This window comes from Leptidea sinapis, chromosome 13 (assembly GCF_905404315.1).
Source record: "Leptidea sinapis chromosome 13, ilLepSina1.1, whole genome shotgun sequence".
Taxonomy (NCBI): Eukaryota; Metazoa; Arthropoda; class Insecta; order Lepidoptera; family Pieridae; genus Leptidea; species Leptidea sinapis.
Genome location: NC_066277.1, coordinates 8,532,808 through 8,549,960, shown reverse-complemented (window position 1 = coordinate 8,549,960; position 17,153 = coordinate 8,532,808). Strand labels below are relative to the sequence as shown.

At 32.5% G+C, this 17,153-nt stretch overlaps 1 protein-coding gene across 1 annotated transcript in view; it reads left to right on the top strand.

Annotated features, from left to right (window-relative positions):
• The window catches only part of LOC126967558 (adenosine receptor A3), a 117,579-nt gene extending 106,809 nt beyond the window's left edge, over positions 1-10,770 (top strand). The window contains exon 3 of the mRNA XM_050812085.1: positions 9,851-10,770. Within this exon, the coding sequence (XP_050668042.1) occupies positions 9,851-10,540 (690 nt within the window). The 3' untranslated portion in view covers positions 10,541-10,770. The remainder of the gene's footprint in view (positions 1-9,850) is intronic.
• Positions 10,771-17,153: the final 6,383 nt, after the last annotated feature.

The following is a 17,153-nucleotide window of genomic DNA, read 5'->3' as shown; positions in this document are numbered from 1 at the left end:
ATTACTCCCAGGTATTTTTTCATTATCTATAATCACGGTACCAGATTCATCCCAGCTTATTTTATTTTTATTCAAGGAAATCAAATTTAGTAAAAGTTCACCTTTTTTAGCATATGTTTTCGGTATTAGTTTCAGTATTTCAGAGCTCGTGTATATTTCCCCAATATTTTTGTTAACCTCCACTGATGTTTGAGAAGGAACTACATTTATTTTATTCACATCATGATTTATATAATCAGTATCGATTTCATTATGACCTTGATTAAAACCAATATGTGAATCATTATCATTTATAAGTGGTATGTGGTATGGTTGTCGATCCTCTTTGACGAAGTTTAGATATCTTTGAAGGGTTTGCAAATATAAAATACATTTCTTTCGATCTTCTATGTCACTGCTTAAGATATTTTGCATATCAGTATCTAATCGAGATCTTGGCGTATCATTTTCTTTGTGTTGTTTTAACTTCTCCAATAATGATGGTTCAATAAGTAACATTTTTTTAGCATTATCCATTTTCTTAAATAAATGAATTAATCAACCCACTTAGAATAGAACCCAATATTATCGGTAGAAATGAACCTCCTTTTTGTACAATTATATTTTTTCTAATTTTATTCGTACCTTTTCTTACCAATTTTCGAAGAATATTTTTATATTTCTTTAATTTAGATTTTTCTTTCTCGGCCAATTCAACGTTACCCCGCAGTACGTTATGAATACATTCACAAATGTAATTTATTTCTGTTTTATTACATGATTTTAATAAAGCTTTTTGATATTTTGGCTTCAGTTTATGTAGAGCAATTAACAAATCTTTATGCGTCTTTAAACGTCTATGCATCATTTATAAATGATCGAAATTTCTTGATTCTTACCATATTTAAACCCTTTTGTGGGTACATAAACAGTGCAATATCCATCGGATGGAAATATCTTTGTCTTAACGCGACACAATTCATTTGTTTCTTGTTTCAAATCAATCATTAAATAACCATGAGCTTCATTGGTAGCATCTCTGTAAGAATCTTCCAAATATTTCGGATTTTCAGGGAATACTTGACGAGATAAGTATCGAATTTGGGTTTTATCTCGAGGATTTTTGAAATATATTATATAACTTGAGTTGAGTGATATATCTCTTTGTCCTTTACCTTGATGAAACAAATTTTGAGATAAATAAAACACACTTAAGTTTCTATGATGACTTCCTTTCGTGAATATATCAACAATACGAGCATCTGATTCCCTCATCAGGTCATCAATTATTACAAGTTGAGGATTTTTTCCGTCAAACATAGATAAATCAGGTAAACCTTGACGATAATTAATGTGGTTGAGATTATATAAAGGCTGCATTTCATCAAAGCACCAGGTGATTTGGGTAAAATTTGCATCACAGATATCATTCAAAAATTTTATAAAATTATTTACGAAAACTGATTTTCCACATCCACTTGGACCAGCAACTATTGCAGTGAATGGATGATTGAAATGATGCATTATCTACTACGTCTATGTGTGTTAAGGTTTAGTATAGTAATGAAACAATCTGTTATTAAACCACCATTTATTTAAACAGAAAAATCTATAATTGAAACAATATACAGTACATCATGTTTTACTCCGCAACTTATACATCTAAATACAATAATCTCTCATTTGGTTTTTTAAAACTATAATAATTTATTCTTAAAATTTAATATAATATTTATTCTATTTTATGATGACCCCAAGCTAAGGTATCAATATTATTTGGTAAAATGTACCGTTTGGTATCATTAAATGACAGACTAGATTTATTTATTCTTTGAGTAAAAATATTATGCTTTATTGACTTAAATCTAAGCATTGAACAATATTCGTTCTTATTTTCAAATAAGCAAGTCTTATAATTTTCCATTTTCATATTCTTAGTAACACTTTTATTAACCCCCTTAGCTTTAGCTGTGAATTTTCCCTCAACATCTAATGCATACATTTTAGATCTAAGTCCTACAAATTCATTAAATATGTTACCATTGTTTTCATCTTTAAAGTAGCCTAACTTCTTTTTATTGAGTTTTGGATAGCCAAATATATTTTTTTCTGTATAGTCAGAGGTATCGAAACGCAAATGTAAATCAGGTTTTATATCTCTGTAAAAATCATCTGTAAAAATTTGATATATTAAACTATCAGTATCTGTGTACAATAATTTTAATTTGTTTTGAAACTTTTTAAACATATAGTTATAGTGAAAGTCGTACATTAGAGTTTTAGAAATATCCAATATACAAAATCCCAAATAAATCGGTTTATTATGGAACAATTTCGTCTTTCGTAATTGAACTGCAACCAAATTTTCATTAAAAATAGATAAACTATGGAATTCTGGCTTAGCAATTAAATCTTGTGCGCCTAGAATTTTACCCTGATTTTCCCAATGACTCAATAATTTTACATTTACTCTTTTTTCGATATTTTCCATTGTTTTTCCAAACACTGAGTTATTCATTAATTTATAAAAATCTTTTTCGAAATCAGATGTGGCTAGTTTACGCATGCTTGTATTTAAATCTATATAATATTGTAACCATGCGCATTGTTTGAATTTTAAAATTCTATGAATTTTTTGTAATTTTAAACCCATTGTCAGACATTGCTTTAAATTTCTGTAGTGAATCACATATTTAATTTTATTACGAAGGTTTGGAACTAATTTTATGTCTTTTGTATTACCAATACATATATTCTCGGGACATAAGGGTAGGTCAGAATGTAAATCATGCAGTTCAATAGGATATTCTAGATCTACTTCCAAAATAAAACCATATTCATAATCATCAGGGACATCAAAATTAGTTGTGACATCTACCCACTCAAAACCTCCTGTAGGAAGGAATTGAGACATGGCCCATCCGTAAAGGTTATTAGCATCAAGATAAGTTAAAAATGAGTTTGGCGTGTCTTTATCATATTCTCGCATATATTTGTTATTAGCTTTGGCATAACGATTGCTACATTGAGATACACCTCCTCGAATGCCCGATCTAATAAAAGCTATTTGTTCAAAGTCTTGAAGTAATTCTAATTTAATTTTTGTGCATTTTAACATAGCATCCCAACTTAACCCAGGTGCTGTATAATAATGAGCTGGATCTAGACCATATGTTTGCAAACATAAGGCTCGGAAATTTTCAAACACATCTGTTAAAAGTAAAACATCGGTTTTAAGATATAAATCAGAATAATCTGACATATTTTGACAATGAAAGTGTTGCCAAACATCCTTGGCATGTTCATAATCTTCATCGGAAATATGTGTGTCGGTTAATGTATTGTAAAATTTATCGCGACTAGGGAGTGCTGAAAGTTTTAAGGAATCATGTGATGACATAAATTCATATGGATAAATTCCTTTTTTTCTAAGACGTAAAAAATCATTATTATTTGGAAAATTATATTTTAATGTTTGAAATTGTTCTTCCTTCAAATTTTGAACAAGTTTGTCTAAACTACAAGGTAAAAATTTAAACGAATCAACGAATCTCAATTGAATTTTATGATTATTTAATTTTATCGTTTTTGTGAAAGAAATGTACTTTTCTTTCGTTTGTGGAATAATATCAATTTCCCCTTCAATAGAATTTAATGCATGAACAATAAAATGAGAGTCATATTGACTAAGATTGTGTAAAAAAACTGGAATGTGATAGGGGATTCTAAACTTTGTCTTACATACTTCGTGTGCAACTCCTCTAAAATTTCCTGTATGCGAGTCAAAGTATAATGCACATTCACCATTTAAATTAGATTGACATATAAAGCAGTCTTTACATTGTGAAATAATTTCATTATCATTGGAAGTCAAAGGTTTTGGACTTATGACAAAATAATTTTTTGTGCAAATCACTTCTAAATCTTTATACAACTGATTCATAAAGACATGAGTACAATGAGGACCACTATATGTTTCATATTTTGATAAACTATCATCATATGAACATTTAATATAGTACCCAAAACTATAAACTTCGTGTTTGTGAACATTAGTTGTATAAGGTTTTGATGGATCGTTAAAGCATGTCTGAATTGGATTAAGGAAAGCTTCAAAATCCGCGTATATAACAAAGGGTATTTGTAACATCTTATTAAATTTATCAAATTTTAAGACATTGTTTGAAATTGGTTGTTCAAACCAATCTTTTAAAGTTTTTTCTGTATTAGGCAATTCCACTTTAATATGACAACAATCATTCAATTGATGAGCTGATAACTTATCATTTGTTGAGAAGTGTAAAAGACAACCGTCACAGATGTAGATTGCATGTTCATGGTTTGAAATTTGACCACTTACTAAACGCGATAGGTTTTTAATGTAGCAAAAATGATTAATTGTTCCGTGCGAAATAAATAATAAATTGATATGAACAATTTTCCGTGATTTTGTTAAATACAATGGACCAACTAATTCATGTACTTTCTTTTTACAATTGTATTCAAGACCAAAAACATTTACACTTAAATTATTTAACCTTTCTACTTTCCGTATATCTGTCATTTTAACAGGAAACGTAACTCCGTCAAAATTTAATTTATTTGAATATTTACTGTAAGATGAAACTCTCTGAGAGTTCTTAGTAACTGGATATAATGCAGAAAGCAAAGCCCATTTAAAGCATAAATCATCCGAGTTTTGTACATTTATAACACTTTTTTTTAATTTGATTTCTTTAGGTAATTCAATATATGATTTTCCACGTAATGGATTGAATTTGTTTATATTCATGTCTAATGCATTTATTTTCTTAAGACTCCAACCACTATCTTTTTTCTCAAATGTGCTAATTTTAGTCATCAACATATCACATAAGGACGAAAAGAAAAAATTTAAATCCTCACCCTGCATTACAGTATAACTACATGTTTGAAATTCAAATTCATTAGAAATATTTTTTGTTTCTTGAACAAAATTAGCGTGCAGAATAAAATTAACTTTAAAAATTGTAAGCAATCGAACAGATTCCTCAAATAGTGAAATAATTTCATTTTTAATAGAATTCAAAAACATTTCTGGTGTTTCGAATGTTTGTAATTGGTTGGATTTACTCTTTATTTTATATGAGATAATTCTATTACCAAAAGCCGATTCGTGTACTGTGACATTTTTTAAAGTACTATGTAATTGCATTACGTTATTCTTATGGAGGTTACTTCTAAGATGATTTGCATAATATCTTTTCCGTATTAAGATTTGACATAAAGAACAGTTCACCATTTCATCGTTCACACTGGTGAGCCCCGATGATGTGGATGGTTCCCCTTGTCTTCCTCTCTTTGTACTTGTATCATTGTCTTCACTGCCTTGTAATACTGCACTTCTTCTCTTAAAACCTCCTCCACTTTGTAGAACAGGTTGACTACAACATAAGTGAATGATATTAGCCACATTTCATCAATAATATAATACTAAATAATTTACAAAGAAAATAACTCACTTGATCATTTTTTCAACCTCATTACATACAAAGCAGAGTTCCATATCGTTATGTTTAATTTTCCAAATGATGAGAATATAATAATATTATTTGTATAAGAGAATAAATAAACTAATAACTAAACTGAACTAATATTTATGTATTTCTTCATAGCTACCTACTTATTGTTAAAATTATATTTCTTATAATTTTCTGTTTCTAAAATTTTCTTCGTAACATTGTATAAAATCTTTTTTATGTCCTTATAACTTTCATTATTGTCGATTGTATAATATTTTAATCTATAATCAGCGTATTTCCATTGTTCTTGTGCAGGCATGTTTTTTATTTTATTGAGATCATAGATTTCTATTTTAACCAAATGTGATGCATTTCTTCCGTCATCTGCATTAGTTGTAATGTAAATACTTCCATTCTCATGTGCTCTGGATATTGATGATGATATTTTCTTTTGTTTTGTTTTTTTCACTTCGAATAATGCATCTATATTTTCATTTGAGCTGGCCCTCTTCAAGGATTTCAGTTGAGGAACTTTTAATGAATCCTGACTATCTTCAGATAATGGATAGTAAAATGTTTTATATGTAGTTTCTTCCATTGTTGGGTTGAATGCATTCTACAACAACAATAAGACTGCTTTAGAATAGTATTATACATACATATCTTAATATAACAAATGATATTACTTTTTAATTTCAAAGTGAATAATAGATAAAACTTACCTCCATTGCAGCAAATCACTCAACAATTACACAACACACAAAATATATAATAATTTGACTGAATACGCCACTTCAATGATTATTTTTCTGAACAGTTCTAGCATTTTATACTAAAATATCGTAAAAGTAAATTTGTTTATGATTAGTACTGGTTTTTAAATATTGTGGTGAAACATAATGGCACTTAAATGATAAGTTCAATTATTGATAGTTTAATGGAGTCAACATTTCCAGATTGTACTAATGACTACGTAAGTATGTAGGTACAAAGTTCGTTTTCAATCAGCTTTTATATTATAATAAAATTGATGAAAATATAATTTCATCAAATGTTCATAGATTTATATTTGAATCGCTTGTAATGATATTTTGTTTTATTGTAACCATATAAGTTTTAAATACATGAATAAGATACATTAAAGCCTTATTTATTGAGTGCTTATGTTATTATGATCCACATAACTATTCAATCCTCGCAACTGACAAGACCCTGTTCTCAACTAATATGAATACAATCGAGATACAGAATTATTTGAACAAAATCGATCCCAGTATTAAAAATAATGTTTACGCGGCAAACCGATTGCCGATATATGTTGTAACGCCCTGTTATATTGTCAGCAATTTAGATAGTGATAATAAGCCAGGCACTCACTGGGTTGCAATACACATTGATGAGCAGGGTATTGGACAATACTTCGATTCATATGGTCGTCCACCTCAGGGATTCCAGCTGATGTTTTTACAAAGGAATTGCAGAATGTATAACTACAATACTGCAAGAGTACAGAATGAATATACCGCAGTGTGTGGCGAGTACTGCATAATGTATCTATACTTTAAGTTTAATAAGAAGAGTTTGAATGATTTCATCAAATATTTTGAAAATGATACAATCTGCAATGATGTTTTATTATATACTTTATTTAAATCATGTTTTAAAAATAAATAATAAATACAGAAACTGTCTTTTTAATCGTAGTAACGAATGTGATAGAGGTAATTAGTAAATTACCTGTATCACGTTCATGGAAATTTAGACATTGAGTCGCTCACCAATCATTAGCTAAATGACCAGTGATTATTAATGATTATGGATCTGTTTAATTTAAAATGCTAACTTTGAAACTATAAGAGATATCGAAAAACGGATCAGCGCAATCGCTCGGAAATACATCAAAACCCCCAGTTTGACACCAAACTTCTTTTTTTTTTTTTTAGTAGGCATCACGAGCAAGTGAGCCAGAATCGAGGAGCCAGAACCGGCGAATCCCTACTACTGTGAGCCAGAACCGGCGAATCCCTACTACTAACATTATGAAATTTCAAATTTTTAAGCTAAAAGTTCTTAGTTTTCACCTCTATCGTCAGTCTCTACAACTGCCAATTTTTTTCTACAGGTCAACTTCAATAAATAAAAGGTTATTTATTGAAGTTTTTACCTTTTATAATCAAAATAATAATCAAAAATCTCTCAATATTATGTTAAATTGTTAAAATTTTCACATGACTTGTATTGTGTCGTGTAAATAGACACCCGAGTATATAATATCAAACAATACGCGTTATTGTATACAAATGTAATATATTATTATGATCATCATAATCATAATATTTATTATAAGCAGGACTTATCATTTAAATTTATTTTATACTAGCTGACCCGACAGACGTTGTTCTGTATATAATAAATAAAATAATGTTCTCTTATGAATTTGTCAATAATATATCATAAAATCAAGAATTGCTTCGAAAAATGCACCCTGTTGTTGTAATAAAATTGTTTCACAGCATAACTGTCAAACCGTTGCGTCAATAAATTCGACGGGGTACGCATCAAAGGAAAAACAAATTTGTTGTTTTTATTTATTTCCGAGCATTTTCCTATTTATTCACCTTTTAAACCTTCCCTGTACTTCCACAAATAATTCAAGACCAAAATTAGCCAAATCGGTCCAGCCGTTCTCGAGTTTTAGCAAGCCTAACGAACAGCTATTCATTTTTATATATTATATTGATTTTTACAAAGCAACAAAATGTTTATTGGACTTATTATTCCATATGATATTCATGAGTTGTAAAAGAATCATATTTATAGAAGTTGTTTTGTGAATAATTAATTTAGTGAAAAATTATTTCAATAGGAAATAGGTAACAGATCACTTACGGTCAGGATTGAGTTATTTTTTTGTTCTCCAATTATATAAAATATTGTCACGTGGAATATTTAGAACAGGGAAATAATCTTAAAATATATAAATTACGTGACACGTTGTTTGTCCGCGATGGACTCCTAAACTAATGAACGGATTTTAATGGGGATTACTTCATCGAGGGCAGTTTTGTCCAACTTGAGAGATAGGATAGTTTTTATTTCGATTTGGGACCCATAATTATTTTTATTTTCAATATTTGTTTTGTATGGACATATTTTCTATGAGAGAATTTAATGACATACGGTTTTACAGTTCCGCAGTGAAATAATTTCATTATTAACATTAACAACAGGGAGCATATTTTACGAAATAATTATTGATGTTTTGAAATTTTATTGGCAAATTTCTATAAAACAGTATTTTTTTATTAACAAGAGAACAACGTCTTTCGAGTCAGCTAGTTTAATATATTTATCAAACAAAAGCTCTGTCAAGAGTATACTATCTCTCTGTCAAAGAATAGTTAAACGAATATTTTATTATAGACTAGCTGACCCGACAGACGTTCTGTATATAATAAATAAAATAATGTTTTTATATGAATTTGTCAATAATATATCATAACATCAAAAAATATTAATATTATTAAAATATGCACCCTGCTGTCGTAATGAAATTGTTTCACAGCAGAACTGTCAAACCGTGCGTCAATAAATTCTCTCATAGAAATTATGTATGGACACATCAAAGGAAAAACAAATTTGTTGTTTTTATTTAATTTCGAGCATTTTCCTAATTATTCACCTTTTAAACCTTCTTTGGACTTCCACAAATAATTCCAGACCTAAATTTGTCAAATCGGTCCAGCCGTTCTCGAGTTTTAGCGAGACTAACGAACAGCAATTCATTTTTATATATATACATAATGTTTCCCGACGTATAACCGGATATCAGTGATAACCTCAGCATCATTAATGCATAAATAACTGCAAAATGCATTAAGCTTATTTATAATTATTATATTTATGCTTATTTTATAATTGCTACGAACATTGGCGAGAATCGAAAAGTGAATAAAGAAAAGTATTTAATTGAAAATTAATGCAAACTTTATTACCGACACTGAATTTTCTAAATCGTACCTCCAAGAAAAGGGCATATTATTAGTTAAGTTTTACTTTTTTTAAGCAAATAAGGAATAAGACGGGCAGGACGTTCAGGTGATGGTAATTGATACGCTTTGCCCGTTACAATGCAGTGCCGCTCAGAATTCTTAAAAAACCTAACAATTCTGAGGGGCACTACAATTGCGTTCGTTACCTTGAGACGTCTCACTTGCCTAGTAATTTAACTAGCTACAGAGCTCTTCTGACTGAAACACAATGATGTTTACACACTACTGCTTCACGGCGGAAATAGAAATAGAAACTAGAAGAAATAGAAAGTAATATATAAAAACAAAAAAATAATAGATTTTCATTATACGTTTCAGATGAGTGCTGTAGTCACTGTTGAAGGCGGACAGGGTCGCGCCGGAACCATGCTGCGAGTTCTTGGTGCAGCTCAGAAGAGGGAAGTGAAAGCTACACAGAACCTGGCCATCATTGTGTTCTTCTTCATTGTCTGCTGGATACCACTGTACACTATCAATGCTATTAAAGCATTCATGCCACAGTTAGACATCCCAAATCCTCTCACATACTTCTGCATCATCGTCTCCCATTTAAACTCTGCTATCAATCCTTTACTCTACGCATATCATTTAAAAGACTTCAGAGCTGCATTAAAAGGTCTCTTGTGTACCATTATTGGTCGAGGAGTCCCTCTTCCTGCTGTTTATAGACCACCAGTCCCTATGCGACGCCCGGCATTAGAACGGTGCAATGCTTTACGCGAACGTCCTAAAATTTATGTCAATTCTCCCGTGTGGCTCAGACAGAAAGAAGCTGAGAGAGTACAACAAGAAAAGAAATGTGAAACAGCAACTACAGCTGTTGCTGATACAGATTTAGAACCTTTTATAAGCAAATCTCACAACAACAGTAAAGAATGCTATTCTTCTGATGGGCGAGATAATATAGGGCCATTCCTAATCGAAACTCAACATGAAAGTCAGAATACTTCTAGAAAAATTGGAAATACCCTACGGCGATCCAGGAATATGAATGCTGAAAATAGTTGACCATTAACCAGCCGGAATAATACCGGCTAAAAAGCTTTAAATTATTTTAAGACATTTATTGTAACTAAGGAGATTATATTCAGTTACCAAAGTTTTATCGCTGTTATCAATGTGTATTTATAAAACTATTTAGTACCTAAGGATGTTGTTGATATTAAAGTATTCCTTATTGTTGTTGTATTTTATGGATGTGATTGATGCTTTTTAAATAAATGTGGGCTTGAATGTGATCGTTTTTTAATTTATAATAATGTCAGTGATGGCAATGGGTACAAATCGCGAGTGTAAGACGTAGCTTGCCACGCACATTAAACTAATATTTCTGGCCTGTTTTTATCGGATGTCTAAGAGCAAGAGACTCTAACTAGATTCTAACGTATAAATTATCTTAAAGGGTTATACCTAACCCTCTAGCAATTTGAAAAAAAAATTGGTAAGTAAGCAGGAAGGTACCTAATCCAAGAACGAAAATTAATCAAATTGGCCGGTACCTAGGTCTTTACTATATCTAGATAATAAGAAATTATACATTAAAATTAGCAATACGCGGTAATGCAATATTGTTTTTCTAGGTTTGTTGAATTGGCTGGCAATGAGAATGACCTTGTAAGATCAAACAGGTCATATTTTGTTTACGTATGCCTTGTTACCTGCCTTTTAGATACGATTTGAAATTGCGATTTCAATTATTGAATTGCTGCTACAATTTAACGTAATTGTTTCATATCTATATTGTATTTTATGGAATGTCAAATACCTACACAGCCCATGTTTAATTTATAATGTGTATACACTACACAGTATGACTGGCGCGTTCGATTCCGCTTTTGATATATCATTCTGTTTATAGCGCCATCTCTGGGTGTACTCTGGAACTTTTAATGTTCACTATTTTGATGGACCGTGAACAGCTCCTAGCATTGATATGGGAAGATGCGAATATTGTTTGGTGGTTCTAATATCAAAGTATTTCGCTAGATGGTTCTGTCAAGTACAAGGCTACTTTTTCAGTATCTATAAAATAAAAAGAACTTGACCTGTTTTTCTGTGCAGTATTTTTTTAATTTTGCGGTCACTAAACAAAACCAAACCACGATGCCCTATAAAACATAATTAAGTAATCTAAAATAGCTACTTCAATCATTTTTGTTGAATTAAATATCAAAACTGCTACCATTGTATTTAATATAGCAACATTACAAAGCAAAAATACTTAAATAGTCTTTATTACTAGTAGAATGTTATTTTTACAATAAAACAAAAATCATCGAATCCATACTAAATTAAACATAAAAAATAAGATTTTTGGATGTTATTTTTTTTTATATGAGAGGGGGCAAACGGGCAAGAGGCTCACGGGATGGGGAGAGGTGAGGCAACCGCCCATGGACATCCGCAACAACAGGTGTGTCAAGAAATGCGTTGCCGGCCTTTAAGGTGGGAGTATGCTTTTTTCTTGAAGGTCCTTAAGTCGTATCTGTTCGGGAAGACCGCTGCCGGTAGTTGATTCCACAAAGTGGCTGTGCGAGGCAAGAAATTTCGAAGAAAACGCGCGGTTGTGGAATGCCAGACGTCTACGTGATGCGGATGGTACTTTGCACGTAATGTCCGATGGTGGAATTCGGCCGCTGGAATCAACCCGAACAGCTCCTCTGAGCACTCCCCGTGAAAAATGCGGTAGAAGATGCAGAGAGAACCCACATCTCTACGCAATGCTAGAGAATCAAGCCGATCGGAGATGACTTGATCGTCGATGATTCGAGCCGCTCCTCGTTGTATGCGGTCAAATGGAAGAAGCTGGTACTGGGGAGCACCCGCCCAGAGGTGAGAACAGTACTCCATGTGAGGCCGAATTTGCGCCTTATAAAGTTGCAGGCGGTGGCTTTTAGTGAAGTACTGTCTCGCCTTACTGAGTACACCAAGCTTTTTAGAGGCCAGTTTGGCCTTCTGTTCCAAGTGACCACGGAACTGAACGTCGCTCGATATATCGACGCCAAGTATGCCAATACATCTCGAATCGAGGGGATACGACAAAGGGAGACTTTTTAGTGGTGAACGCACAAACTTTTGTCTTCTTGGGGTTGAATTGGATTGTTAGTGATATTAAAATGTTTTTTTTTGTGAATACGCAGGTGTTTAAAATTATTTAAATCATCAAATAAGACTGTATTGGAAGGCCTTAATCAAAAAAAATCATCAGTTAAAAAGTTTAACAATTAAAAATATTAAAACCCCACTTACGGACAAGTTTTTTTCTATCTATCTACAGGCGTTCAACTAAGGACAATATTTTTATGCTAACTTATCCTAGCAAGAACGTTTATTCCTCGAATTTCTTTTATTTCCAGGATTTTGCATCATTTTTAGTTTTAAAAGCACGCGGCCGATCTGATAGCAGTTCTGAAATTCGTTTTATAATTAGTAAATTCTGTTTTAATTTAATAATTTATTGATATAAATTGCAAAATGCGTGATACATAATATCAATTGTGCTACATTATTATCAAAGTACAACACTACAAGCTATATTTTTTTTATTAGGGTTTCATATTACATATATAACGGACGCTTTAAGTAAAATTTCGGTTACAGTTACTGCAGTACTGAGGGAGGTCGCCCCAGTCTGAAGTAATTTTTTAATAGTTTAATTTTGTAAGTTTATATGTATATATAATACTAGTGGACCCGACAGACTTTGTCCTGTACACACCTCTTAAATTTGAAAAATCGGTCCAGCCGTTAGGAAGAGTTCACTAACATACACATGAGCAAGAGAATTATATTATATGGGCGGAATCGAGAATCTATACCAATCTCAAATTCACTGAAACACAAAAAAATCATCAATATCGGCCCAGCCGTTTTGGAGGTAGTATTGTGAATCTAAGCTATTCTCGAATCCACCTGAAGACACACAGAAAGTTTAAATAAAATCGGTCCAGCCGTTTAGGAGGAGTTCAGGAGTTACAACATACGCACAAAAGAAATATACATATTAAGAGATTTATTGAATTAGGCGTTACTTTGCGGAAATCCATAATTATACAAATTATTTAAGTTTTCTTTAGTGTTAATTCCGCCAATATTTGTTTTTAAAAACAATTCGACACGTGTTTCGCCTCTACACGAGGCATCCTCAGGACGTGTTGTCTCGCCAAAATCTGGCACGACTCGTTTGTTTTTAAAAACAAATATTGGCGGAATTAACACTAAAGAAAGCTTAAATAATTTGTATAATATTAGAGATGTTTATGAGTCGTACAAAGAAGTCTTTTCTATTAGTATTTGAGAAAGAAAGAAAGAAAGAAAGAAAGGAAGAAAGAAAGAAAGAAAGGAAGAAAGAAAGAAAGAAAGAAAGAAAGAAAGAAAGAAAGAAAGAAAGAAAGAAAGAAAGAAAGAAAGAAAGAAAGAAAGAAAGAAAGAAAAATTGTTTATTCATGACGATATAGTACAATAAAACATAAAACAAAATTGAGAAATATTATTTTCTATACATCACAAAGAGGTCCCAACTCAGCATATTTGCTGGTTTGTAAACCAGCGCTGGTCAGCATATTTGCTGATCGCTTTAATGCAGATTTGTACTATTTCATGTTTGATCTGCGATTTAATGTCTGTAATTATCAACACAGAATACTACATATTTTATATGAAACCGACACCTTTTAAATGGTATGTCAAAACGGCTAATTAGAATGGAGGAAAGGAAAAATTATAAAATTATTTATTCTGCCTCTACGGCTATACTCAATTTTAATATTAATTGTCTTTTTGCGCTGTTATAAAAAATATTCTATGTAGGAATACAATTTTTAAATATTCACAATTATTCAAAATATAAAATAACTTATGATCAGAAATATGTGTGTATTTCATTTTTAATTAAATAAAAGTTAAAAATATCCGACTTAAAAACACAAAAAATAACATTAAACCGAATTAAAAAAGGACTTTGTAATTACGTATTTTTCCATATGAAAGGGTTTATCCAGATCGAATTCTGATAATAGGATTCATGAGATATTATGGAAATTCATCAAAATCGGAATTAATGTAAAAAGGCACAAAAAAACAAAAAATAATAAAAGATAGCATAATAGTAGATAATAATCTTTTTTTTTGATCTAGTTGTTTTAGTGTTTTTGGGGGAACGCTAGATAGAAATCCTTTTTTATCGTCATAATCACTAAAATGGCAATGTTTGCGGCGGCGTCGTGTGCCGGGTCGTCTCCTTCCCTTAAATATGTTTTACTTTTTTTATGGAATAGGAGGACATACGATTAAGTGATCACCGCCGCCCACATTCTCTCGCAACACCAGAGGAATCACAAGAGCGTTGCCGGCCTTTAAGGAAGGTGTACGCGCTTGTTTTGAAGGTACCCATGTCGTATCGTCCCGGAAACACCGCACAAGGAAGCTCATTCCACATCTTCGTAGTACGAGGAAGAAAGCTCCTTGAAAACCGCCCTGTGGAGGACCGCCACACATCCAGATGGTGGGGATGATATCCTAACTTGTGGCGTGTCGTGCGAAGGTGGTATTGTGAATCCTTAAATATGTGCGACGGGAACGGTGGCTGCTCTATGCGTCAACTCGTGAACGGCGCTGCTTGTGGGAGCAGCTGTTATAGGTTCATGAAAAACATTATAAGAGTGAATACTAAACATCGCAAACGTGTTTTACTGCGTCGCAACATACGCTTGTGTCCTATGTGTGCCTCGCCTGCCCTGCCCTGCAATCTGTACTGTACTTTGCTGCGTTACCTGCGTCTGAGTATACGATTAGTCTGATTGTGTCATTTACATTAGTGCGACGGTATCATGTTTTTAAGAATACTTACATCTAAAGAAAACCTTGACTAATATATCCTATTAAAGGTTCTAGATATAACGATTGACGTCGAAATAAAGACAAGAAACGAAAGAGAATAGGCGACGCGAGTTAAAGAGAACACCTATCGCTGGCTTTTTATTGTGAAAATAAGGGACGAGACGAGGAGGTGGTTCAGCTAATTAGGTTCAGGTAATTGATATGTCCTGCTCATTACATTGCAGTGCCGCTCAAGATTATTGAAAAACCCAAAAATTTTGAGCGGCACTACAAGTGCGCTAGTCACCTTGAGACATAAGATGTCAAGTCTTATTTACCCAGTAATTTCAATAGCTACGGCGCTCTTCAGACCGAAACGCAGTAATGCTTACACATAACTGCTTCAGGGCAGAAATAGGCACCGTTGCAAAGGAGCTTCCCAATGGTGAATGGTGGCTTTCGTCCGCTATATGTGAACAAGGGCTACATAGAAGGCATAAGCCCTGATCGTTAAAGAACTCTTTTAATAGTTATTTCAATATGAACTTCAATTTTATTTATTATTTTATTTAGAGCTCATATTCGTATTTATATTTATAAATACGAATGTGAGTTTGTGTATCACGTATTCACGTAAATCTTAAAATATTGCAGACACTTTGTTAGGGGAATAGTAAAATCGACTAGAAGCCAAAATAAAAATTAATAAAAATAGAGCATGCTGTAGATATGACTCGAATAAATTTACATATTTTTAAGTAGCTATAGATAAGTTTACTAGAATTTTTCATTCTTAATTATTGTGATAAGAAATCTGTTCGAAGTACCCTTAAGGTTACAAAGCGGAAAATGTTTATTTTCAACAAACTAAAGGAAAATCTATTTGAAATTCAGACACGGCTTTACGAAAATCGTCTTGTAAATTTACTCTGGTTGTTAAATATTGTTCCGAAATTCGCTGGATTCTCCATAGTTGGCGACAATGATAAAATATCTGGTAAATTTTGATAATTTTGCAACTAGTTAATTTTTTTACCATTTGGTGGTACATGGTACCTAGTTGAACACCATCATCGTGGCGTGATGCGTCTCAAAAGCGTTATAAGCCTTAGGCTTTTTTTATAGCAAAGGAGGACAAACGAGCGTAACGGGTCGCCTGGTGTTAAGTGATCACCGCTGCCCACATTATCCACATTGTGGAGGACCGCCACACATCCAGATGGTGGGGATGATATCCTAACTTGGTGTCGTGCGAAGATGGAATTCTGCGGCAGGAATCAGGTGAAACAGCTCTTCCAAACACTCCCCATGATAAATGCGGTAGAAGACATACAATGAAGCGACATATCTACGCATCGCCAAGTGATCCAGCCGTTCACAGAGCACTGGGTACCCGACAATTCGAGCTGCTCTACGTTGCACGCGGTCAAATGGGTCGAGCTGATACTGGGGTGCGCCAGACCAGAGATGACAGCAATACTCCATGTGTGGCCGGACCTGCGCTTTGTAGAGCGCTAGAATTTGGGCCGGCTTGAAGTATTGCCGTGCTCTATTGATGACGCCGAGCTTCTTTGAAGCCAATTTGGCTTTGCCCTCCAGATGGCCATGGAATTGGTCTCTAAGCAACGCCAAGTGATCATAAGTCAAAAAGTTCATAAACATGTTAATTATTATTCACTAAGCTCCTAAACGGCTTCTTCGATTCGGAATGACGTCTAAAATAAATGAAACAATGATATTATAATTATTTATTTTGTTTTTATTTTTACTAAATAATTAGAAATCGCAAGTTTAAATCACAGCT